This window comes from Dryobates pubescens, chromosome 7 (assembly GCF_014839835.1).
Source record: "Dryobates pubescens isolate bDryPub1 chromosome 7, bDryPub1.pri, whole genome shotgun sequence".
Lineage (NCBI taxonomy): Eukaryota > Metazoa > Chordata > Aves > Piciformes > Picidae > Dryobates > Dryobates pubescens.
Window position 1 is genome coordinate 45,049,335 of NC_071618.1, and position 26,307 is coordinate 45,075,641.

A 26,307-nucleotide genomic window follows, 5' to 3' on the forward strand; every position below is an offset into this window, starting at 1 on the left:
AGGAGCCGGCGGGGGCAGGCCGTAGCTCCGCTTCCCAAGGTCACGGCAGGCCGGCATCCCACCGGCGGCGGAGCAGCGCTGCAGGGACGGCGGCTGTCACACGTGCTCGGCGCCGCGGCGCTCACACGCTCGTTGGGCGCCAGATCGCCCGACCGAGGCGGGCAAAGCCGAGGGGCAGGCTCCTAACGAGAGCAAACCCGCAGGCTGCAGTGGCGGTGACCCGGTTCCCGTAACATCCACCCGTTTTGAGCAGCACATCTGCGGCCGGCATTTGGCGGAAGCCGGCCGGGGCAGGGAGACCGCCAAGCCCCACACCAACCACGGCCCGCCGCCTCTACCTGGCGGCCGCACGCAGCCGCAGCTTCCCCGGGGCCCTCCCGCCATGCCCACACGCCCTGGGGCATCCCGGCTCCCGCCCGCCGTGCCCCCGGCTCCGCACCCAGCCGAGCCGCCGCCCGCGCCGCCCCGATTCGCTCGGCCGCCGGCCAGCCGCGGGAGAGAGCAAGGCCCCGGCCCCCGCCCGCCGCCACTCACCACACACCGCGCCCGGGCGGGGGCCCCGCCGCCTCTGCCCCTATATAGGCGCGGCCGCGGGAGGCGGCGTGGTGCCCCCGGGGCGCCGGGAAGGCGCCAGGCCGGGCGGCGGCCTGCGGTGCCCCACGCTGGCGGGGAAGCGCTCAGCGGCCGGCTGTGCGGGGGTTAGAGCGGGGCAGACGGCCTTGGGGTCCCCATCGGTACCAGCTGCAGCGCCTGCCGCCTCCGAAGCGCCGCGGCCTGGCGGCGGCCGCGCAGCCCCCGGCGGAGGCGGCTGGGAAGGGCCCTGCCTGGCGCTGCGGCTCGGCGCGGCCGGGCCGGCGGGGAGGTGCGGGGCGCGGAGGTGCGGGGCGCGGTGCCGGCGGCGAGAACCAGATGCGGGGGGCGGCCGCGGCTGGGGTCGAACGGCGTTTGCTTTCCCTCAGCCCCTGCGAGCGATGGGCAGTGTTGAGAGCCGGGTCTATGAATTAGAACCAAAGTGCGTTCTCGTTTGGTTAGCTGGGGGGTTTGTGCTTCTCACGTTTGTTTTTATAGAAGGATTTCTGTAGGAACTAAGTACCCTGCCGTAACCACCTCCGTGTACAGGGGAGCCACAGCAGCAGTGGCAGAGCTCCTGAGCCAGGCACTCGCCCAGCAGCCACGGTCCGGCGGGAGGGGGTTTTGCCTTCTGCTAGTTTGCAGCATTTGACAAAATTTAGAACGTCATTCAAGAAGGAAAATTAATTTGTGCCTCCCCCTTTTTTTTATGGTGCTACCTGACTGGGTAACAGTTATGTTAAACAGAAATTACTGTTCCCCTTCTCCCCAAATCCAAAATTCCCCGTGGAGTTTAATGTATGTGGTGGAGGACAGAGCTGCACAAATTTGGAGCTATCTCGTCCTTAAATACAAAGCAGTCAACAATCTCACCTCTTAGGTTGGATTGAAGAGTGAATTAATTGTGGACATAAAGACCTTGTTCCTGGTCTGATGTCCACTAAAGCCTCTAGCTCTGCTGCTGCATAAACATTGACTTGTAGCACATTAAGCTGGACATAGGCAAACATCTGCAAGCAATTTGTTGCAGATCAACAGATGACCTTTAAGCTGAGACATCACTTTTGTGCGCCTGGCTTTTCAGGAACATGAAGTGCCATACCGTAGCTTAAACCACTCTGAGGAGAGCTAATACTGCTTTCCTCAGCTGTGAAAATAAACTACACAGAGTTCCTTCTTCATTCCTCCCTCTTCCCCTCCCCCCCCCCCCCCCCCCCCGGCTGTCTTTTGATTAGGAATTCACTGAAGTGTTTGCAATGAGGCTCATCAGAAGCAATGAAAGCAGTAGGACACCGTGCAGCCTGCAGAAAGGTAGGTGAGCAGTAGCTGTACTGTGTGCCAGCACTCCGTAATACACAGGGTACTCTGCCAGGGCAGGAAGTGTTCTGGGAAGTGCCATCCACCTGCTGTCCCCCTCGAGCTGCACATGTGTTTGTGTGAACTGAGACATGAAGACCTGCCTAGCTGAGCTTGGATCCGTGGTGTTTTCCCCCAGATAAAACTGACAGCTCCTACTTTCGCAGCCTAGGCTAAGGAAGAAGCATTACAAATGTCAGGAAGTTGAATGTGCTTTTCATTGCTCTCTCACGCTCAATGAATTGCAGGGTTCAGATAGGACTTCTCTCTCTGGCTGTACTTGCTGTATTATTTTTTTTCTATGTGGTTATTTTCTTGAAACATGCTTTTTAGCTGGCATGGGGGAGTTAAATGGTTTGGGGCAATCCTTCAGGATGTGGAAGAGCAGGCTTCGTTGTGAATGGGTTTTGAAACAACACATTGAATTGTGAATTACTTGAATGGAGAAGCAGTTGCTGAGCCTGTGGTAACCAGTTAGTGCATTAGTTATGCATCTCCAGTGAGCTGAAATACTCCAAGATTACTGTACAAAGAATCCTGACTTGTGTGCTGGCTTTCTTTTTGCAGCACCTCCCAAAGATGCAGGTGGTGGATAGCACCTAACCTCTAATGGGATGAAGCTTTGGACTAACAGGCAATTAAACCGTGTGCTGCCTTCTGTTGGCGTTTGCCAGCTGGAAAGTCAAGCCTTGAGTATTTCAGGAGGTGTCTTCATAGCCACGTTCCTCGGGCAGACCACCAGGTCTGACCTACTGTTGTTTGGACCTCGTACAAAAGCTGGAGATGGTGAGAGCACTCGAAATCGTGCTGCCGGGGAGATAGTAGAGCTGTGAAGTGTGTCACAACAGTGACCATATTGCCACCACATGGCTATTTCTGCTACCTGCACCCGTGCCTGTAACGCCAAGCCATACGTCTTGCCCCTGTGCATGGAGTTCCTAAAGGACAGTTTGTTTGGAGATTAACTTCAAGCTTCCCTTCTAAAGATGTAGGCAGGACAGAAATGGGACGTGTGAAGAAAGCTTGGCTTGTCAGTACTGTGCAGGAACGTGGAAGTGCTCTCTGGCACACAAAGTACTTACAAGCCCAAGCATGGAACTATTTGAAGCCAAAGATGTATGTATGAGCTTTTTTTGCATGGCCAGGATTGATCTTTTTGTCGTCCTATTGCAAGAGTTTCAATGAGCTTTCCACAGTTCTGATGGCTTTAAGTGTTACATTGAAGTACATTGAAGTGCTCAGTCTGCTGCCTAATGCTTGGGCTCTTTGAAGGAGTGTCTCCTTGCAATGTAAGAGTTGTACTTCTGGGTTCAGTTTTCTATGCTTTGGCTGCACAATAAATTGTTTTTCTCAGTTGGAAAAATGTTCCTGATAAGTACCAGTTGGAATGGAGTTACAGTACGCTCTGAGCTTTTTCTGCCCACTTGTTAGCCAGCTGCACAGACTTACCCTTGAAATCTCATGCAAAACAAACCCCACAGGCCAAAAAAACCCAGCCACACAGAGAGCTGAAGGCTTGGTAAGACTTGTATCCATTTTTTTAATGACTAACAGTTCAGACATGCAATGGAGTTATGGAGAGTTAGTTACTGAACGCCAGCCAAACTCTGGAGATCGGTTTGGTAAGGCAGCGATCAGGACACGGATGGCAAAACGCTGCTGAGGAGCCGGCTGTGCACACAAAGCATGGTGCAGGCTGAGAGCAGTGGTCCGGTGTTTTCATGTTGGATGCTTACAGTACCTACCACAGGCTTTGTGTGAAGGTGAGAAGCTCCTGAAGTTGCTGACTGCAAAGGAAGTTACTTTGAAATGTCTTTTAAGCAACTTGTACTCTGAAATGAAGGATTGCTCATGGGAGGGGGTGATGTTGCTTGTCAGATACAGTTGGGGTGCTGCTGCCTGTTTCATTTGTCCTCACCTGTACTGTTGCCAACAGTCTAAAAAACTCTCTTTTGGGAGCTCAAGTCTGTTGAATCTTTTAAATGGTTCTTAAATACCAAGAAACAGCTAACCCTTAGGAAACTGGCAGGGGGAGGCATCCTCCCGCTGAAGCAGGATTGGTGTCCCTAATGCAGAGCCGCTTTAGTGAGCATTCCATGATGGAAATAATGAGAACCATCTCGGTAGACTTAATCATTAAAAGCAATTTCTTTTGTGGCCCAAACGGAAGTCCTTGGGGATCTTCTGTAACTATTAAATGCTTCAGAAGGGCCATCCCAAGACTGCTTCGCGAGCCTGTAACTCCAGGCACGAGGTGAAAACCTGCAAGAAAAAGGGGTGCCTGTAATCGAGGTGGTTTGGGCAGCGGAGCGGGCAGCGCCGCTACCTCCTGTTCCCGCTGGCGGCGAGCGGCGCGGTGGGAACGCTGCTGTGCGGAACGCTCGGGCTGGCTCCTGTGCCGGCCGGAAGCTGCGGCGGATCGCTTACAGGGACGGACCGGCGCGGGGCGGCGCGGGCACGATGTGGAGCCGCGTCCGGGGCTGGGGCGGCGCGGCCGGGGCTCCGAGTCGCCTGGCCGCGCGGCTCCTCGCCGGGGCGGCGAGCGGCCGGGGGGCGGCGCGGCTGGAGGGGAAGGCTCACAGGTACCGTCGCCTTCCTGCACCGGGGAGAGAGTGCCCCGGGCGGCGGGAGGGAGAGCACCACGCGTGACCCAGGCCGCCGTCCTGTGACGGGATGGGCTCTGCTCAGCTCCCCGGGGCGAGCTGCTGCTGCTGGCTGTAGGCGGGGGGGGCCCTCGCCGCGGGGGGGGGCTCGCCGCGGGGGGGGCCTCGCCGCGGCCGGGGCCCCGAGAGCAGGCTGCCGCCGTCGGGGGGAGACGGCGCCTCGTGTGGCAGCGGCTTTGCGCCGGGACCAAGCGGGAGGAGCGCGGCGCCTGTCCGCCGCCTGGCCTTCGGCTTTTCCTGGGTGCCTCGGGGTTCAAAGCAGCTCGGACGGCGAGCAGGCCAAGTCCTGCGGGGACTGTGTGCTATTGACACTAGTGGGAAAGAGAAGATGAGTAGCGGGAAGCGCTTTGGGTTGCGTTTCTCGCGTTGTTTTCCACTCCGGCCTTCTCATCGTTGATGTGGATGGAAGGCGTATGTGTTGGCCTCTCCTCCCAAGTTCAGTTGTGCCAGGGAAGGTTTATAAAGGATGTTAGGAAAAACTTCTTTACTGAGAGAGCGGTGAGGCACTGAAACAGACTGCCCAGCGGGGTGGTGGAGTCACCATCCGTGAAGGTGTGCGGGGGGCGTGTAGATGTGGCACTTCAGGATGTGGTTAGCAGTCATGGCTGTTGGGTTACAGCTGGAATCAATGTCCCGAAGGCCTTTTCCAGCCTTTGGGATTCTGTGTAGAATTTTACAGCGGCAGAGTGGTGCTGCCTCCTGGCAGAGGCACGTGCCCAAAGCACTGCCTAAAAGTAGGATCTAGACTTTCATTTTTATTAAAGGAGTTTAACTACTCTTGGTGAAAAGTCAGCTGTACATTTATGGGCTTTATTTCAAAGCTCCTCTATATTTTTGAGCAATCTCTGGTGCTGTGGTAGCCTCGTGTCTGAAGCAGCATGGTTGCTTTTGTTGCTGTATTTGCTTGCTGGGGCTAGGAGTTTATCATAGAATCAACAAGGTTGGAGAAGACCTCAGAGATCATCAAGTCCAACCTGTCACCCAGCACCTCATGGTTACTGAACCATGGCTTCAAGTGCCACGTCCAATCCCCTCCTGAACACCTAGGCTTCCAAGCAGAAGAGAAACCTGGTGGTAGGTGAAACACCAGCAAAGCAAACTACAGGGAACTACTGTCTTGAGATATTTTAGGCTTTGCAGTCTTGCTCTGTTTTTCTGATGCTGTAAGCAAGGATCTCTCAATGGATAAATATTTTTAAGGCCTGGGCAGCCTGAATCAGTGAAAAGGATCTGTGAAGAGTAGCCCTGTGTAAAACAGAGGGACTCTTACCATCTTCTCAGTAATGTGGTTGAGAAGCTTTCCTTAGACTTTCCTGCTGCTTTTCAACATTAGAGTTTAGGGTTTAATGCTGACAATTTATTAAGTACAGAGTGACTGGAGTGGGCATGTGGTGCCTGCTGGTACTAGCAGACTTCTTTTTTAACCAAAGAGGGGGGTGGGTGGGTGGGTGTGAGTGAGGAACCTGTGTCAGAATTCCTTCAGATTTGTTGAAGTGTTTGATGATCCACTGAAGTACTTTGTTTTGAATCAAAATGAATACTTAAGGGCTCTTTAATAACTTGAAGGTGATTTTTTGACACAAAAAAGTGGGTTTGAATTTAAAGCTTGAAACATTTCATCTCATAATGGCAAAGAGAACATTTATTCAACCTTAGTTTTTCCAGAGGATGCCATTGGTCTGTGTTCCAGCAGTATCCTGAGCAGCTCCCTCTTCTCCCTGGCTTTGTATCTTTGTCTGCACTGTGCCAGTCTTGGCTTCTGTGCAGGGATGTGGTAAAGTAGGTAGAGGCTCTGTTCCAGAGGGGAAACCCACCTGGTTTTGCATTTGTTACTGGGTTATCTTGCAGCAGCAGCATCCATTCTGCCTCATGGCTGCACAAATGCTTGGTTGCTGTACTGGAAGGCACAGGGTAGGGCAGTGTGATTCATAGGAGTGCCACAGGCATGGAACTCTTTGAAGCCAAAGATGTATGTATGAGCTTTTCTTGCATGGCCAGGATTGATCTGTTTGTCGTCCTATTGCAAGAGTTTCAATGAGCTTTCCACAGTACTGATGGCTTTAAGTGTTCTGTACCAGGACATTGAAGTGCTCAGTCTGCTGCCTAACACAGGGATACCTCAAATGTTCTGATTTCATGGATGCAGCATGGAGGGAATGAAGTGATGTGATTTTTGTGATGAAGGAGCCACCAATAGCCAAGAGTTTCAAACAGTGCTCCAGCCCTTCCCAGGAATCAGAAGTGTTCTTTGGCAGGTACTCAGCATGCATACTCAAGTGTGTATACATAGTCAGGCCTAGACAGCTGCAGCTAATATTTCTTTGTAGGTGTACAAAATTCAGCCTTGGACCCTATTTTTAACTGCTGGTTTGTGTTTTTTCTTGACCTTTGTGCTGTGTAGCAGAATCCAGAAACTCTCCAGCACAAGCAGTGTGCTTTCTGCCGAGAAGGATGAGTCTGCGGCTCCCAAACCCCGCACCGGCAAGGTGGCAGCAGAGGGGAAGGAGGATAAAGCAGAAACACCAAAGCAGAAGTTGTTAGACCTGATTGGTGATATGAAAGTAGAAATGAGCTACAGCAAGAAGCTTCAACAGTTAAAAACACGCGAGGTCAAAAAGCAAGCCACGGACAGTGGGGACAGGGAGGGTGCTGTGCCTCAGAGATCCACGGAAGGCGTCCAGCGGTAAAGTATCACAAACTTCTCCTAGCCTGTTTTCTGCCTTTTTTGTCTCCTTTTCATTGCTTTTTTCATTGTTTGGGACACAGTGAGGCATCAAATGCCCTTTCCAGGTATAAAGTACACAGATGTAGACTGCAGTAAGCTACAGGGGAGAATCTAGACCAAAGGTGTTGTATGCTTTCTACTAAATGCTACCTTTTTTTCCTGCACTGAAACTCTTGAAGTGTAGCCACAGAGTCCACTTGTGGGAAGCTATTTTAAGGGGAGGGGGCAATACTGTTCAGATAAAACACAACTAAGGAAAAAGGGAAGTACTTAAGAGTGGCTTTGTGATTGCCAAGGCACTTGAGCCACTTCCCGCTGCAGCGTGCTGCCCCGCGGGTCTTTGCTGCCTGTGGTCTTGAAGTGCCGCATCCCAGGGGCTGTGCAGCGGCACAGGGCTGCTGTTTCCCCACGTTTGAGAGCAAGAGCTTGTCAGAGCCATTTGGCAGTGATGATTAGTGCAACATTGGCTAAACCTGGCCACCCCCCTGGCCACCCCCCTGGCCACCCCCGTTTGGGATAGTGTGCAAGGGTAACTTCAGAGTTCTTAAGACACAAAACGACAGCGCGGAAATGGCAGTTTAAATACATCAAGGCTTTTTGTTTTGTGTTTTCATCTCTCTTTTGTCTCTTACAGAGGCAAGCCTTTAAATCCAGAATTGGTGGAGGCAGCTTCTGCAGTTGCCTCTTCCCTGCCACTCAACAAGAAACAGACAGAATCAGAATTGCTTGCACAGTTAAGACGGCATGAAGAAATCACAGACAAACAGAAAAAGGGGACGACTCTTGACTTACGGTGTGTTAACTGCTGCTGCTCTGAGCAGTGTCAGACACTCTGATTTTCCAGTGCCATTGGGAAGGTGAATGGGTTCTGTGCTGGAAATGGATGAGGGGTGAGCAGCTGGTGTCGTTTGCCTGGGCCTGAGCAAAGCCTTTGACACTGCCCCACACCGCAGCCTGGTCTCCAGGCTGGTGACACAGGGGTGTGATGGGTGACCACTAGATGGATACAGAACTGGCTTGATGGCTGCACCCAAAGAGTGGCTGTCAATGGTCCATGGCCCAGTGGAGGCCAGGGACAAGCAGAGTCCCTCAGGGATCAGTCCTGGGACCAGGCTTGTCCAACATCTTTGTGGGTGCCATGGACAGTGGCATTGAGTGCACCCTCAGCAGGTTTGCTGATGACACCAAGCTGTGTGGTGCAGCAGACAGCTGGAGGGAAGGGATCCATCCAGAGGGACCTGGACAGGCCGGAGAGGTGAGCCCAGGGCAACCTCATGAGGTTCAACAAGACCAAGGGCATGGTCCTGCAGCTGGGTTGAGGCAATCCCAGGCACAAATCCAGGCTGGGCAGGGACTGGCTGGAAAGCAGCCCTGAGGAGAGGGACTTGGGGGTGCTGGGGGAGGAGAAGCTCACCAGGAGCTCTCAGTGTGCACTTGCAGCCTGGAAAGCCAACCAGAGCCTGGGCTGCAGCAAGAGAAGTGTGGCCAGCAGGGCAAGGGAGGGGATTCTCCCCCTCTGCTCAGCTCTGGGGAGACCCCACCTGGAGTACTGCCTCCAGTTCTGGAGCCCCTATTCCAAGAGGGATCTGGAGGTGCTGGAAGGTGTCCAGAGAAGGGCCACGAGGATGAGCAGAGGGCTGGAGCTGCTCTGCTACGAGGACAAACTGAAGGAGTTGGGGCTGTTCAGTCTGGAGAAGAGAAGGCTCCCAGGTGACCTCATTGTGGCCTTCCAGGATCTGAAGAGGGTTACAAGAAGGCTGGGGAGGGACTTCTCAGGATCTCAGGTAGTGATAGGACTAGGGGGAATGGAATGAAGCTGGAGGTGGGGAGATTCAGGCTGGAGGTGAGGAGGAAGTTCTTCCCCATGAGAGTGGTGAAGCCCTGGAATGGGTTGTCCAGGGAGGTGGTTGAGGCCCCATCCCTGGAGGTGTTTAAGCCCAGGCTGGCTGAGGCTCTGGCCAGGCTGATCTAGTGTGGGGTGTCCCTGCCCATGGCAGGGGGGTTGGAGCTAGATGATCCTTGTGGTCCCTTCCACCCCTGACTGATACTATGGTGCTGTCCCTGGAGTTAATGAGTGCTGGGAGCGTCGTTGCTCTGGTTGTGCTCAACGCCCTGAATTTTGCCATCCTCATCCTGAAATGGATTTTGCAGAAATGGGATTGTTTTCCTGCCCAGGATCATTGCTTTCTTGGACAGGCCAGTGAAACAACTGATCTTTTATGAAATGTGTTTTTTTTCCAGGCTTCTGAAATTCTCACACAATGGTTGGATTTGTGAGTTTCAGACGTTCTGTCTGGGGCTGGTGAATTTTCATGACAGCTCTGCAGAGCTGAACTGGAGCAGCTCTATTTATAGCCCCACCCTTCCTTTCAAAACTTTCCAGTCAACTCAAGAAACTCATCTCTTGGCTTAAGCCTGCTGCCAGTGTGACTTTCAAGTAGATGAGAAACATTTGTCTGGAAAAGGAAGGAGTTGTGCATCCTGCTCCTTTGGATGCTGGCTCAGTGCAGCTTTTTTCCTCCCCCTGGTATTTTTTCAGCTAGTGTTCAGGTAACTGCCCAGAAAACACGACATTCAGTGCAGGTGGAATGCTGAACTAAACAGAAGGCTGGATCTTCAGCAAAACAGGAATGTGAACCCTTGTTTGTGGCTGGGTGTGACGTGAACTGCAAGCTACTTACCTTAGTTTTGATTTGCTTTGTGAGAATTGGTTTGTCCCAAGCCAGTGCTTTCAGTTGCCCGTGTAGTAGTATTTGTAGGTTCCTCTAGGGAGCAGTAAAGCATCTGCTCTGTATGTTTATGTGTGCTGCAAACAGGGCAGGCAGAAAGCTGATGATGTTTGTGCCTGATGTCTGCCCTTTGAGCGGGAAAAAACCTAAGGAAGAACATGACAGATGCTTACAGAATAGGTTGAGTTAGGTGGTTGCAGCTAGATCAGGAAGCACAGTACTCAATGAGTGACTTTGTTACACAAAATGCACATGCTGCTGAGGCTGGGAAGGGAAAAGGAAGAAGCTCTTACCCTGTGTTCATGATTCTCTACCAAGAGTCCTGATGATGGTTGTGGAGTACAGAATGAAATTGTCTCCAAATGTGTGAAGTCTGTGGTGTTTGAGGAGAAAGCATGGCTTTAGGGAGCACATGCAAGCATCTCCAAAGACACTCTGTGCTCTTTTTTCATGGTGTCCTCTCAGCCTGAATATAGGAAGTCTGTAACAACTTCCCAGAGGCTGCTCTCTCCGCAGGCCCTTCGACCCAAAATGAGTAGTGTTGGAGGTTAGAGGCCTGGCTGGTTTAGGTAAGATTGATGTTTCTGCTTTATTCTGGGTTGGTTTCCTGTGTGTGTGCAGTATTAGCAAAAGCTTAGGAGGCACTTCCTAATGAAAGGAGAGTGAGTAAGGACTGTTTCATACAGAACACGTGTTGCTTGCACTATGGATTGGCAGCGCGGCTGCTCCGGCGCTGTCGCTGGGGTTTGGAAGGAGCAGAGTACACAGGTGTCCTAATGATGCCATCAGCTGGGAGTTACATGCCAGCTTACATGCAATTAGAACCTGGTTCTAGGCAAGTTGAAGGACCACACTGATACTGGCTGAGTTAGTGACATGCAGTGACTAACCTTCTGTGTGGCTGCTTCTGTTCCTTAAGCTGTGCATACTCCCCTCTGAGTGTGGGTGGTCAGCCTGTGGACTTCAAGGGCTCACTGTCCTCACCATCCATTGCACTTTCCCTTAAGCACTTAGCCTGCTGTGGCTGCTGTGGAAGAAAAGGTGTCTAAGGAAGTTTTAGTTGAAGCAAAAAGGCCTTTTCCTCTTGAAGGAACTCTGCAGAACTTTAAAGGCTGAAATTTCTGCAGCTATAGGGTGCCTCTGGGTAGCTGGTTGATGGGTTAGGATGTGCTGTTAGAGTATTTCATAACATGCTTCTGGGTGAGTCATTCTGGTTAAAAAATTGCCTTTTCCCCCAGGAAAAAGGCTTTTTGGTTGTCTGGGAATGTCATAGCCTGCTTCCTCTGCTTGGAGTTGGCAAGTGCTACTTCCTGAGGCAGGTTTGTGAACTAGCCCGCTTCTACCTGAGAATATGCTCACTTCTCACTCTGTGCTGAGAAACTCCATTTTCTTTCTTTATGCTTAGGTAACAGTTTGAAACTCTTATCAGTGGGGGAGTTTTCTAGACAGAGCAGCGACTTCTGCTGGCTTTCGTGCCTGAAAGCTTGGTTAATAGCAGCCTTTCACAGCGAGACTCTGAGATGGAGTTGGTGCTGTGGGATCAGTGTTAAAACTGTTGATCTTAACAAAAGTTCAGCAGCAGGAACCAGGCACTGAAATACTTTAAACACGTTTAGAAGGCAGTTACTTTTATTTAGGCATAGTTCTTTTATCTGAAAACAAGAATACAGGCCACTGGGGTTTTCATTTGCCTTTCAGAATCTCTCTCCCTCCGTTATGTAAAACCCTTCAGTCGGGAGCTGCCTTCCTAAGCAGCAGAGCCCCCTAATGCTCAGGCACGGGGATTTAGGAGGGCACGAAGCAAATTGCCTGCTCTCCAGATCTTTTGGCTTGTGCTCGATGGTTGGGCTTTTCTGCTCCCGGGGCCGCGGCTTGTCCTGCAGAGGTCAGTGTGGCACGCAGCCGTCCCCTGCCTTGTTTTGCCGGCAGGCTGGGGACAGCGTGTTCGGGCAGGGGAAAATATTAACGATACAGGAATTTATTTTCCTGAGTGTGGGATGAAATTTCACTCAGTGGAAATTACAACAGCACTTTTCCAAAATAAAATCTACAGCACTACAAGCTGAAATTTCAGCTTCTGTTTGGGTGAAGAGGAAGGGAAGCAGTTCAGAGTTTAGGCTGGAGTGCATCAAAAGCTCGCAGGGTCTCCATTGTCAGTACTGTAATTATTGGTTGAGAGTCAGGAAGGAGAGAGGCTCTGTGGTTGTTACCTTCTTCTGTTAGCTTGGTAGCACAGTCTGCCCAGGCCTCCTGTGCAAAACCACAAATGGAAGTCAGCTGTGAGGGGAGCTCTTCTGAGCCTGATGCCCCTGGAGCATGGGAACACTTCAGCCTGCTGGGTCAGAGCGGAGCCAAGCGGCTGGGCTGGGCTGTGCGCGGCTGACCGTGGGAGTCGTGCCCCCTTGACCCTCGGCAGCCTGTGGAGCCTTTGGCCCAGCACCAGCTCACTTCTGCCAGGAGGCACCTCACAGAGATACCCAGCTAATCTGAGACTGGGTTTTCTTTAAGGTTAAGATGAAATGATATAAACCCCAGTTTTAGCTGCCTGTCTTTCAGGGGAGGTAGTGGAAATGCTGTGCTGTTCTTGCTCTGCCATTTGAAACCACATCTGAGAGCAGGGAGAAATCCTCCTGTGTTGCTGTGCCAGTTAGCTTTCAGGAGTTTTTCAGAAGTATTTCTTGTCAGGAAAATCTCTGTTGGCTTCACTTGCCCCAAGCTTTGTTTGAGTTTCAGTCAGATTTTCAGGGAAGGGATATGCAGTGTTTGTGACCTGGACTGTAGGGTTTTTTAAGACCATATTTATGTCTTAGGACCTGAGGGCTGCAATTTTGGCTGACTGGCCACTTCTGTGAGCCCCCACCTGCAGTACTGCAGGCACCTTGGGGGGGGCCCTGGGTATTACTGGAGCTGCTACTGAAAGGGACTGGCTGAAGACCTATCTCTGCCAAAGAGTTACCACTTGGGCTTTGCCAGCCAGCAGGCTTACAGGTTAAGGGGACTACTTGGCAGGGGCAGAAAGGCAGTGTGTTTTGTCCTTTGCATTCAGGGTGGGCTGCACACAGCTCTGGAAGAGCTCAGAGTGTTTGCTCTTCACAGATGATTTGGACTACAGAAACGCCGAGGAAGATGTGGTCTCCTGATGCTGTAATATGATTACACAATGCAACAGATTGCAGTGGATCAGGAAAGGTGACCTACTTATTTGAGTGACATGATTGACCCATGTCAGCTGATGTGTGAAGGCAAGCTTCCTTTTGATCTGTAGCAGCACAGCTCTGTCCCTGGGCACTGTTGGTTCCTGTCCAGAGCCCCAGTGATTTTGACCCCTGGATTTCAGGGTGTTCCTTGTATCCAGAGCAATTCCTCCCTTGCTGAAGCAGAACACACAGAGTGCACTCTGAATGTTGGTATACACACACATGACTTTTTTATTGTTGCTTCTTTTAGTTGGACACTCAGTAAGTTAAAATGCAGCACTCATTGGTGACTTACTAGGCTGAAATTACCCTTTTCATTTAACCCGTGAAGAGCAACCGAGGTGCTTTAAAAAGGGAGACTTGGCCGTGTGTGTGCGCTGTGAAGAAGGTGTCATTCTGTCTGATAGAGGCTTATGAAACCAACTGAGCATGGACCTCCTGGGCAGTGCTTAGGATAAACTTCCTTGCCTTCCCCATTTGTTCTCTTTCCTGTTTCAGCAACGTTCTTGCCGAGATGGCAGTCAAGAGGCAGTCCCCAGCGCAGCGAGGCGTGAGCATATCCAACCGCATTTCCCTGGATTTGGATGAGGACCTTCAAAGGAAGCCTGGAAGACTATTACCTCAGTCTCTTGTCTCTGGAAGGTATTTTTGTTGTGTTCTCTTCCAACAGCAGCAGTGTGCAATCAATCACTGATGGATCATGTTTTAAATGCCGTTGTGTTTGTGTTCCCACGATGCTTCTGAGCTTACAGAAACGGCTGAAACGTTTTCAAGGAAGGCACTCCCAGCACTGTGATAGATTGCTGGGAGAACACACCAGTTAATGTTACCCAGCTAATCAAATGGTGTGGTCTTACTTAATAGTAAATCTCTGATCATTACAAACACTTGGTGCTGGGCCCCTCAGGTTAGGAAGGATGTTGAGTTGCTGGAAGGTGTCCAGAGAAGGGCAACAAAGCTGGGGAGGGGTCTGGAGCACAGCCCTGTGAGGAGGGGCTGAGGGAGCTGGGGTTGCTTAGCCTGGAGAAGAAGGAGGCTCAGAGGAGACTTTGCTCTCTACAACTACCTGAAAGGAGGTTGTGGGGCTTGGTCTCTTCTCCCAGGCAACCAGCACCAGAACAAGAGGACACAGTCTCAAGCTGTGCCAGGGGAGGTTTAGGCTGGAGGTTAGGAAGAAGTTCTTCCCAGCAAGAGAGATTGGCCATTGGGATGTGCTGCCCACAGAGGTGGTGGAGTCACCATCACTGGAAGTGTTTAAGAGGAGACTGGCTGAGGCACTTGGTGCCCTGGGTTAGTTGATTAGATGGTGTTGGGTGAAATGTTGGACTTGATGGTCTTGAAGGTCTTTTCCAACTTGCTCTGCTCTGCTCTGTTTGGTTTACCTAGGTTAAATCATTTTCACTTGTGCATGGTACAGTTACAGCTCATTTTTGGAATGTTTTGAGGCATGGGGGCTTTGCAGGCTTGTTTCCATCTGAGGGAAAGCTTTGATAAATGTTCTGTGTTCAGAAAAGTTTTATTCATTCTGCTGGAGTTTTAAGGAGATTTTGAAGGTGGTTGGTTGTTGTGTGTTTCTTTTACCATCTTGTTGCAAGTGATAAGTCATTCTGGAGATGATTTCTCAGTTGCCTGTGACACTGTCAGTCTGTGCAATGATCTTTTCAAGGCACTCCTTAAATTCATCTTGCTGCTGGTTTGTGTGGCCAGTCTATTTCTGAACAAATTAAGGAGCAGTCCTAGCTTTTTCATTTACTCCTGAAAGCTGTGCCTTCCTGCCTGCAGTCTTTTGATTTCCCTGTGGCAGCTCATCATCACATTCCTTCTCAGCAGAGTCTTCTTCCTAGCAGTGCTATTTTTAGTGAGATTAGCTTCTCTGATCATTATTTTGCAAATGAATCCTCTCTCTTCTTGGGGTTGAGGCCTGGAGTTTGAGGGATTAATTTGTGTTTAGATAGATGATGCTGAAGCCAGTTGGGATAAATCATCACCATAAAGACCTAAATGTCTGGGTAAGTAGAGGTACAATAACCTGCCCTCTTGGCTGAGACATCCATTGCAGTACATCATAAACAGAGAACTGTGATTTCCTGTAAGGAACAGATTGGAGCATGTGCTCCTGAGACACAGAGATCATGCAGCAGCCTCAAAGGAGTGCCTTATAGTTGGTCATCAGAAGAACCTAATCTGCTTGCTGAAATATTTCTGAGTAGCTTCCCTGTCCTTGAGCTACCAACTGGTGAGGTGTGTTGGGGGAGTATCTCTTGGGCCTCTTCAGTGTTGCAAGGTAGTATCTTCCTGATGCAAAGCATGAGAGGGACTTATTGTAACAGAAGTTGAAGGCAGGAAGTGGAGCAAGGTTCTTGACCAAGCCCTCCTGACTGAGCTGTATCTTTCCTGGGGTTTTCATTCAGCTGTAAGCTGCTGGTTTGAGGAGCAGGGGCACTGACTTCACTATCAGCTGATGACTGGATTTATAGTTACTTCTAATGTAAGGATAATTACCAGGCAGAGTAGGTAGTCACATGGAAGTAATTTTGTTGTTACAGTATGATTCTAGGAGAAATCCTTAATTTAAGGTTTTGAATTAAAAGTGTTTCTTACTTTGAAAGAACAGAAATAGCATGATCAAAAAGTACAAAGTGAAAACCTGAGGCATTACATTCCTGTATGCTGTGCATTAGTTTAAATCATTGCTAAACTTTCAACACACTGCAGAGCAAAGTGAATTTGAGTCATGTTTGAAAACATTTATTAAGTGTAGGATATCTGAGAAGATGCCTTGCCCCCTTTGTGTGATGGAGTTGTGTACTTGATGTGTAACTTCAGGAACAGTACCTCAGAATGGTTTCTAAAATGCTTACACTGAGCAAGCTGTCCCCAGTCTCGGTCCCAAGTTTCCTTTTGCATCCCTGAAGGTCTAAGGGGTGTATAAATCTATTGATAATATACAAAGAATGGGTCAGTATCATATGAAAAGAATGAGTTGGGAAGAGTATCTGAGTTTAAATGGACTTAGATTCCAGTGAAATGAGAGACATTGCTTTGTAGCCACTTGCACTGGTCCTTTGAAAGGAAGTGTTCTTCCAAGGGCTGGTTGTATCCTCAGCCAGTGTCCCTGGGAGTTACACACAGACAGGAAAGTATACTCCTAATGCCACATTCTTGTAAAGCTCTGTAATTAGATTGCTCTGGGCTGAAATGAATCCAGGCTAGTTACATCAGTAACCAAGAGTAAGTTTGTACAAGTAGCTGTGGCCATCAGGAAATCACAGCAAATCCAGAGGTGAAGTTTTAAGGTCAGGGAGGGCAAGCATTGCCAGGGTCACAGGGAGTAAGTGATACCATAAAGTAGGAACTGCTTGAATTTGAGTGGAAACCTGGAAGGTTGTAGGATTAAAGGAACCATTTGTCCTCAAGCTCAGTGTGTTCTACAGTCTCTGTTTCTCCTTTGTTTCCATTTGTTGGGCAAAGAATTTTGGTTTCTTGTTGAATCTCTTAGTCTTTTTTTGTGTGTATAGATTGATGCTAAAAATGTGATTAAAAATAGAAACATTTGTACATTCAGAAGAGAGAGCATCAGGGCAGTGCTGTTTAGATTATAGCATACAGAGATACTTTGAGTCTTTGCCATGTGGCAGTGTGAGCTTCCAAAAGGGCTATTGATGTCATAAAGCAGGAATTGTTTGATTTAGAGGTTGCCTTTTCCCTTCCTGAATTGTGCAATATTTTTACAGGGGGAAAAAGCCCAAATTTGCCAGATTCACTTTTTGGTTGCAGCTTCATAAAATGGCTTGAGTGCTGTGACTTGATGCTGCTTAGCTTTGGTCAGATTCCAACAGGCTTCAGCAAAGAGTGACTGCAAAGGCAACCTTTGATTTGTGCTCCTTCTTTGACATGGAAATACTTTAGGAAGCTCTGTTACAGACCAATAATGAAGCCATAATCACCTTCTCTGCTTGAAAGCCTGAAGATTTAGTGAGAGTCACTAGCTTTTCTTTTCCCTTCTCTAGAGACTTGTTAGTTCATGAGAATATTTTGTGCTTTTGAATTTGTTGTCTGGCAGCCTTGGGAAGTGTTGTGAAATACTCAATATCCTTTTTTCCTTTTTGTTTATAGAAGTCTCAAAGTAGGAAGGAGGCTTAATATATTCACTAAGGCTTCTACAGCAGCACAAAATGCACTGGAAACAGGTGAGTGGAAATTCAGTGATGAAAACCCCAGTGAAGCCAAGTTCTGAAGGTTTAGAATGCCAAGAGATTGACTGTTGGGGAAGGAGACAGGGCCTGTGCACTTCCTGCTAGAAAAAGAAGAGTATGACCCTGATTTTGATAAGCAAAGCTTCCATGCAGCCTCCAGCCTGTATTGTTACTGAGGATTGCTGACTCAGATGCAGAACCTTGCCCTTGGCCTTGTTGAACCTCAGGAGGTTCACATTGGTTCTCTTCTCAGGTTTGTCCAGGTCTGTCTGGATGGCATCCCACACATAGGCCTCACAATTTACAGCATCACAGAATCAGCCAGGTTGGAAAAGAGGTCCTCAAGTCCAACCTATTACCTAACACCTCCTGACAGCTAAACCATGGCTCCAAGTGCCACATCCAAGCCTTTCTTGAACACCTCCAGGGACGGTGACTCCACCACCTCCCTGGGCAGCACATCCCAATGGCCAATCTCTCTTGCTGGGAAGAACTTTCTCCTCACCTCAAGCCTAACCTTCCCCTGGCACAGCTTGTGACTGTGTCCTCTTGTTCTGGTGCTGGCTGCCTGGGAGAAGAGACCAACCCCCACCTGGCTACAACCTCCCTTCTCTGGACACCTTCAAGTGTCTCAGTATCCTTCTTAAATTGAGGGGCCCAGAACTGGACACAGGACTCAAGGTGTGGCCTGAGCAGTGCTGAGCACAGGGCACAATGACCTCCCTGCTCCTGCTGGCCACACTGTTCCTTATGCAGGCCAGGATGCCACTGGCCTTCTTGGCCACCTGGGCACACTGCTTGATGTCATTTGCAAGCTTGCTGAGGGTGTCTCAATCCCATTCTCCATGTCACTGATGAAAATAGCACTGGTCCTAATACAGACCCTTGAGGAACACCACTTGTCACTGATCTCCATCCAGACACTGAGCTGTTTAGAGACATTGAGCTCTTTACAACCATCCTCTGGATGCAGCCATCCAAACAATTCCTTCTCCACCAAACACAGCTGCCAGAGCTCAAGGTAGAACCAACAATGAGGCAGGTACGACCCACCTTCATATGCACTGGATGGCACAGGTCTGCAGGAGCAGTCTTCATGCCACATGTTGGGAATCCTTTCACTCATGAAGGCTTAGCTCTACTACAGACTGAGTCTTGGCTAAGAGTGTGAGGATGGGCAAGTCATGTAAGGATCTAGTTTTTGTCTTTGTGAACAGTGTATGTTGTCAGCACTGATCTTTAATAGGCTGCTTTCCCTAAGGTGTCCCAAATCACTTGTTTTCCAGTGTAATGTCTTAGAGCTGTATTTAAAGCCAACAGCTGCAGAAGAAAGAGTATTCCTCTCTGATATTTTAGAGAGTTATAAGTGCTTGTTTGCATTTCAAGAGTGGGACTGTTAGTTTTCACTAGCTTCCAGATGATTGCTTTGTCTGTGGTTGTTGGGTGGTTGGTTTTTTTTACAGTTGGAACTAGAGGGAGAAGTGAATTTGTTTACTGAATTTCATTAGTGAAATGTCACATAGTGATATTTGCATACTTGCAAGCAGCTCTGAGCTTTTTGAATGCAGCCAGCTCTGCACTGGACTATGGAAGTTGCTCATTAGAAGGGAACTCAGTTTGCTGGGTTTCATGCCTGGCAATTCCCTTAAAAGCTGTGTTTTACATACAAAACCATAATGAAGAATGCAGCACTTGTCTTGAGCTATCTTTGCACAGGTGCTGTTCCAGGAACTGACTCTTGACTCAAAGCAGATTTCCTCAGGTGAAATAGTGAGTCTGTAACCTCTCAGCTTTGCAGGAGCACACTGCAGGCACAATGGTGTGTGGCAGTCACCAGAGATTGAGAGAGGCCTTTTTTTCTGCACACAAGTCAGGACTCAGGTACCAACTGTGTGAGAGAGCAACTGGGCTGCACTGTATTTTCAATTAGGTAGTGATAAGAGGGAAGCCTCTTTCAGCTTTTCATGTGGTGTTTCCTTGCTTGATTCCAGGTAGCTCTTGTGGAGGAAATCCACAGTGTATTCTGCAGCAGGGAGCTTATTGGTTGGCTGATGACAAAATACATTTGTATGTTTCTCTTGTGAAGTACCAGTGTGATACTTCATGCTTTACTTGCTTTCACTTTCTTGGCTCATATCAGTGGAGATAATGAGTTAAAACATTGTTTATGCAAGACAAATAAGTTCTGTTTTGTGTAGTCAGTGCTTGTTTTGAAAACCTGAATGTTAACTGGGAAGTAAATTGGTGTCCTGAAGAAATTAATTCATCACTGTTAACATAGGATATCAGTAACTGAGACTATAAAATACCAGGAGCATTTGCTCACTCACAGAGATGAAAACATAATGGTTGTCACCTTCAGTGTAGGCTTGGGAAGAGAAATTTCTGCTTTCTTCTAGGAGGCTTTTTGTCAGAGCATTACTGGAAGGTATTATTTAAGATGTGGACAGTGAGTTCATGCTAGTGAGATGTCTCACCTTGTCTTTCAGTCTATACTTTATTCCTGCCTACAGCCCTCAAATCAAAGTAGGCAGATGGGGAATATAGTTGTGGAAGCTGCTCTGCTAAGTAAGAAACCATTTCTGACTGAAGACAAGAAATGAAAGCACTTGTCAGTGTGTAAAAGTACTGTTTGCTCTTTTGTGTTTGGGTTTTTTCCTTCTTAAGGGTGGGGGGAGATTGTTTTCTTTGGGTTTTAAGTTCAGTTGAGATGTAAGCTCCTGAGCCAAAGATGAAATTAGACCTCAAATACTTAACTTGTGAGTAGCAAAGTGCTAGCTGATTGGCCATGATCCACTTGAAATGGACTGTAACATTTGAATTCCCATCAAGATCTCTGTTCCAAGGAGTTGAGGGTGAAGTGATAACAGGGAGAGACAAGAAAACAAAGGGGAGCACCACTCGGGCCAGATCATGAGACAGCAGCTCAAGGCACTCCCAGCCCTTCCTCCCTGTCCTCTGGTAACAGCTTGTTCCCTTCACTTCAGTGATGCAGTTCAGTCTGGGCTCATGACCAGTTCTCCTGGGTGGAGGGGCAGGAACTCCTTAAGAGTGACTGGGCTACCATATGTGTACCCTTGGGTTTTTTCAGTATATTCCCCAGGAAAGATGCATCCCTACAGGGAGTGTTTGGCTTCAGGAGAAGAATGGGAAATCAGGATTTCTCAAGCCCAGAAGACACAAACTGGGAGACTTACTGTTGATGTAGACTGAATTGTCTCCTTGAGGGAGAAGGTAGTTGTGAAGCACCTGAAAACTCCAGTGAGTAAGATTCCTGTAGTGGAGTGTGCCAGTCCAGTTCAGAGTTTGTGGTGTGTGCAATTTGTGAGGACAAAAAAGGCAAAAAAGATTGTGGTAAAATTGAATTCCTGCCCTGTGTGGAAGTCTTGGTAACATATCATCCCCTAGGAGTTCGGAACACATTTTCACCAGGCACTTGAGAATGTAATGAACTTTCCTTCTGACAGACAATTCACATTTGAGAAAGGTGATGCTGACATCTAGGCTAGAAAAACCACCCAGCTGAAAGTCCTCTGTAAAGGTTAGCGTTAAAGGGTTTTGTTTTAGCTAGCAGGAAGTCTTTGGCATGCTGACAGATGTTTGCAACATTGCTTTTTCAGTCTCTCCACCAACAATTTGGGATCTGGAATTTGCCAAGGAGATTGCAGCAGTAACTGCACAGCCTCCCCGGAACGGCTTTGAGGAGATGATCCAGTGGACCAAAGAAGGAATCCTGTGGGAGTTCCCAGTGGACAATGAAGCTGGTACATGCACTGTTCACTTGGACCCTCTCTCTGTGTTTATCTGTTGTTGAGAATTAAGAGCATGTTATGACCTTTGACTGTTTTAACATGCTGTTCAGAAGGAGCTGGGAATCAACTGGGCTATTTCACACAGCCTCTGCATCCCATTCAAACAGCAGGAGCTGGGCTGGCTGGACTCGGGGATCTTAAGGGTCTTTTCCAGCCACAGGGATCCTGTGACTCAGCAACGAGTCATGCGTGTGATAGGAAACAAATACAACCTTCCAGCTGTCCCAAATCAGAGATGCTTGAGATGAACTCATCCTGGCACTGCTCAGGTGAAGTCCCACAGGTGGTTTGGCTGATCCAAGGACTGGCTGTTGCCAAAAGGGACAGGACTCCCTCCCTGGCTCGCTTGCTCTCTCTCCCTCCCTCTCCCATGATGCTTTCAACACCAAAGGCCATTCAGGTTCATTACATAACACCTTTTACTGTGCAATTGCTTTAAAGAAGCTTCTAGCAGAGGATGGGGAACGTTGAAAGTGTGTGTTCTGCAGGGCTGAATCTGTGCTTTGGTGTGGCTGTCAGAGCAAGTGGCTGGCCAGATCAGAAGCGGTGATCTGCCAGTTCCTCACCGGTGCCAGCCAAGAGCTAAAACAGTTGTTTGCTTTCTGTCTTCTCTCCGTTTCATAAGAGCAAACAGTCACAATATTCACTCACTCTGGGCATCTATCTTAACTAGACATCTTTGTGCAGGCTTTTTAATGCCATTAAAAACCAGGAGAGCTCTGTGTGAAGTTAAGCCAGCAGAGAGAGAGCAAATGTTAAGGAAGGGGAGAGAGCAAGTGTGCACTTCAGGAAAGGGGACTTCATAACTTCAGGGAGAGCTTGGCTGTGGGGCAGGACTGTTTTAGAATGCTTCAGCTACTGAAAGCCAAACAGGTTAGCAGCTGAAGCAGAGGGTCTTTGAAGCTCTGTCTGATACTGAGCTGCCAATTGCATAATGTCCTTCATTGTTTCTGAATGTTTATTCCCGTCCCGTTTCGGAGGTTTCTTCACAGAATGTAGGCACTGCTGCCAGAATTGATCTGTTCCATCATGTAGAAATCTGAGTATGCTCTAGTCCTGTTTTTGCAAGCTTAAAACCACTGTGGCCAATGGTTTTTCTGTTGTGGGAATGTGGCTGGAACCCTGCTGTCTGGGGCCATCGGTGGACCAGGCGTCCTCGGCGGCCAATGGTTTTTCTGTTGCTGCAACGCGTCCGGAACTCTGCTGTCTGGGACGGGTGGCAAATGGACAAAGAGTCTTTACATACACTTAAACAAGAATCTGTATTGATTTATCCACAAAGGCTAGCCCTGTGGAAAATTCCAGGGGAGTGTTCCAAAATCTACCACCTCTCAGGTTGAAATATCAAGCTAGAAAATGCCATCCTATCAAACTGCCAGCCGCGGGCTGCTGCTCGGGTCAGCTACGTCAAAGCACAGCTGAGAGCTTGAGAGAGCCTCCTTCCAGTTATATCAGCACACCCTTAATTCCAGTGGCTCTGCAGAAGAAAGATGTCCCTTCCTGCTCTTGAAGTTCTGTAACAGTCATCTCCCTCAATAGAAGATTACCTCAGCCTGCCCTGCACCAAGAGCTCTGATTTTTCTTCCATGCCACAAGCATGTGATTTGAAACCAGAAGTGTAATTGCATTTTGTATTGAGGAAGTGCAGGTACTCAACTTTCAGCATTGTGAAAGCCCTTCAAGTTTTGAAGTGAAACATAAGAAAGAAAGAAGTCAGCTTATAACTGTTTTTCTTGGTTCCAGAGTATCTTTGATGTTCTCTTTAGAGGGCTTTAGCATGACACTGTGCTGTGCTTTGAGGCATCAGGTCATGAGTTTGAAAACTTCTCTGGCCTTGGTGCACACACCTGAAGCTGTGGTTTAGCTGTACTGGCTTGCTGCACTGGTCAGTAGAAATCTTCTCTGCCTTGCTCCGCTGCCCTCTTTTCTGCTCCTGCCTGCTGTTTCCCTTATCTGATGCAGTTAGAGTCACTGTTAGGCAGAAACCTCCTCTCCATCTCTCTGACCTCTGATTAATTTTTACCAGATTAGCAAACCATTAGTATGGCTTGCATAACATCATCCTCTCTCCTCCTCCTTTCTGCTTTCCTCTTCTGCTCCTGCTAGCTTTACTTCTGCTCCATGACTTGCCATAGCAATGAACCCCATTGTGCTTTGCCTCCTTGAAAAACTATTTCTGTGCATTTATGCCTTGATAAAGCCTGAGGAGGGCAGTCATTAAAAACAACAGTGCAGATGATTGGTGCTGCTTTGTGTAAGAGTTTTCTGAGGAGCAAATGCTTCTGCTGGAGCAGAGATTGCAAGGGTAGAAATGACAGGCTTAATAGAAGTCTCAGAAGATTAGTTCCTCAGAGGGGTTGATGACTTATGCTGGCAAGAGCTCACCAAGTCCTGTTCACGTTCCCTGTTCTGCTGCTGTCAGCAGAGAAGCGTTGGATCAGTTTGCCAGGAAGAGGTGACAAACATTACAGAGCATTGTAGGGGAGATTTGCTTTATTAATTCTGGGTCCTGCTGTAAAACTATGATTTATCTCATCTGAAAAATGCTGGACTCAGAGAATGGTTTGTGTTGGAAGGGGCTTGTCAAGATTGCCTAGTCCAGACCTCCTACTAGGGGCAGGGACATCAAGATACTGAGTCCTCTTTATAGCATGTCAGCAACACTCCCTGTAAGGACAGCCATCTGCATTTGAGATGTCATCTTCAGGACAAGGTTGGTCATTCTTGGGAGGGTTAATGTTTTAGTTGGAGAAATCCCCCAGACTTACTGTTTTGTAGTACAGGGCATATGAGGAATAGGGTATTGAGGGTGAGTGACGACTTGCTTTGAGGATGAGAAAGAAAATCCTCTACTTCAGACTCCCACCATGCCACGCAGGGTCTTTCACGTTAGGTTTCTGAGGACAGTGCAAGAGAGACTGAGGGGCAGGCATGCTCTTCATAGTATCAGTCAGGGTTGGAAGGGACCACAAGGATCATCTAGTTCCAACCCCCCTGCCATGGGCAGGGACACCCCACACGAGATCAGGCTGGCAAGAGCCTCATCCAGCCTGGGCTTAAACACCAACAGGGATTCTCCAGGGAGAATTAACCAGCTTGGAAAAGATCTTTGAGATCATCAAGTCCAACCTGTCACCCAACACCATCTGATCAACTAAACCATGGCACCAAGTGCCTCATCCAGGCTCTTCCTAAACACCTCCAGTGATGGTGACTCCACCACCTCCCTGGGCAGTACATCCCAATGGCCAATTTCTCTTGCTGGGAAGAACTTCTTCCTAACATCCAGCCTAAACCTCCCCTTGAGACTTGAGCTTGAGACTGTGTCCTCTTGTTCTGGTGCTGGTTGCCTGGGAGAGGAGACCAACCCCCACCTGGCTACAACCTCCCTTCAGGGAGTTGGAGAGAGCAAGAAGGTCTCCCCTGAGCCTCCTCTTCTGCAGGCTAAGCAACCCCAGCTCCCTCAGCCTCTCCTCACAGGGCTGTGCTCCAGACCTCTCCCCAGCCTCATTGCCCTTCTCTGGACACCTTCCAGCAGCTCAGTATCTTTCCTAAACTGAGGGGCCCAGAACTGGACATAGGACTCAAGGTGTGGCCTGAGCAGTGCTGAGCACAGGGCAGAATGACCTCCCTGCTCCTGCTGGCCACACTCTTCCTGCTGCAGGCCAGGATGCCACTGGATTATTTGCAAATTGTGTCCTTTTTCAGTTTAAATTCACAGTCACAGTATGGTAATAACTTTGTCTCTCTGGTTTTTGTGTGTCCATTCTGCCAGGCATGGAGGAGGATGCTGAGTTTCATGAACATATCTTTCTGGAGAAACACCTGGAAGGCTTCCCCAAGCAAGGGCCCATTCGCCACTTCATGGAGCTCGTCATCTGTGGGCTGTCCAAAAACCCTTACCTCACTGTTAAGCAGAAGATTGAACATATTGAGTGGTTCCACAATTATTTTGAGGAAAAGAAGGAATTTCTTCAAGAGATTTGAGACTTGGGGAAGTGCTTAACCTCGAAATGAAATAGCCTTGTGTCAGAAGCTGATGATTTCTTCTAATGGAAGCACTCTCAATGCCTGATGTGACCTGCAAGTTGTATTTTAAGTAATAAAATAGGTCACAAGTCCTTGTGTGTGTGGCTGGCTGTGTGGAGGTGGTTTGGTGACAGCACAGGAGGAAACTGACAAGCATGGCTTGTGTAGAATAAGTGTTTAAAACTTAGTTTATCAGAATTGTGGTCATGTGGGTTTGGAGCTAACCTACAGAATATTAGCTGTGATTCCTCTTCCTCCACCCTTCAGACCTGCTGTGTATCCTGACAGGTTTGATCATCTCTCCCACTCTGGCAAAGCTGCAATGCTTTGATTTGTAAGAAACTCCTGGTGCAGCTCTGCTATTGAGAAGCTGTTGGCAGAACAGTTCCTGTTGCTGATTCATTGCATGCACTGGTGTTTGGGTGCTGTTCATTCTTCTTTAGCCTCCTTTCATTGATTAGCACTATTGGTTCATTAATATGTTTTTAGCAATGCCCAAGTCACTTGAACTGAATGCTTGTTAGCTCATCTGCTCAGTGAAAGGCTTTTGTGTTGCAGGGATGTGTGCACAGCACAGTTCTGGTGACTTACATGGACTAGTGCGGGCAGTCTCCCCTACCATCCATGCATCCATTCCGAGGCCCTGACCAGCTTCCCATCAGCATTTGTTGCTTGAAAAGGAGTTTGGTTCTCATGTACTCCATAAAGTTCTGTTTCAGTAGAGCAAGTGGGGTTATGATTGCTACAGTATGAGGAGCTTAGACCTTAGCTCCTGCTGGGCTTGAAAGGGGATTTGACACTGCTGGCAAGAAGAGCCGGTGCCTCAAGACTGCTCTCCCACAGTACCAAAGCTGTTCTCTGGTCCTCTGATGCTGGTGAAGTAACTTCCTATTTTTCAGGTCATTCTTTAATGAAATGTGTGTGGCCCTTTGTGCCTGCTGAGCAGTTGCAGTGCATTTTACTGGTTGCCTTTTGTTGGATTTTCATCCAGAATGTCTTGGTGAGTCGGAATTCTGGATGCTGTCTCCCT

The 26,307-nt window shown here is 48.8% G+C and overlaps 1 protein-coding gene across 1 annotated transcript; it reads left to right on the forward strand.

Moving 5' to 3' along the window:
• Positions 1-6,996: 6,996 nt before the first annotated feature.
• On the forward strand, positions 6,997-25,327 carry MRPS31 (mitochondrial ribosomal protein S31). The gene is made up of 6 exons (XM_009908671.2): positions 6,997-7,272; positions 7,949-8,107; positions 13,739-13,882; positions 17,357-17,430; positions 21,057-21,200; positions 25,024-25,327. Exons 1-6 carry the CDS (start codon positions 7,145-7,147, stop codon positions 25,233-25,235), a joined length of 861 nt encoding a protein of 286 aa, XP_009906973.1. The 5' UTR covers positions 6,997-7,144; the 3' UTR covers positions 25,236-25,327.
• The last annotated feature ends 980 nt before the right edge of the window (positions 25,328-26,307 follow it).

Coding starts and splice junctions, on each gene's coding strand:
- MRPS31 (XM_009908671.2), top strand. CDS start 7,145: ATGAAAGTAGAAATGAGCTACAGCAAGAAGCTTCAACAGTTAAAAACA. Junction 13,883..17,356: donor CAGTCTCTTGTCTCTGGAAG/GTATTTTTGTTG, acceptor TTTTGTTTATAG/AAGTCTCAAAGTAGGAAGGA. Junction 21,201..25,023: donor CCCAGTGGACAATGAAGCTG/GTACATGCACTG, acceptor CCATTCTGCCAG/GCATGGAGGAGGATGCTGAG.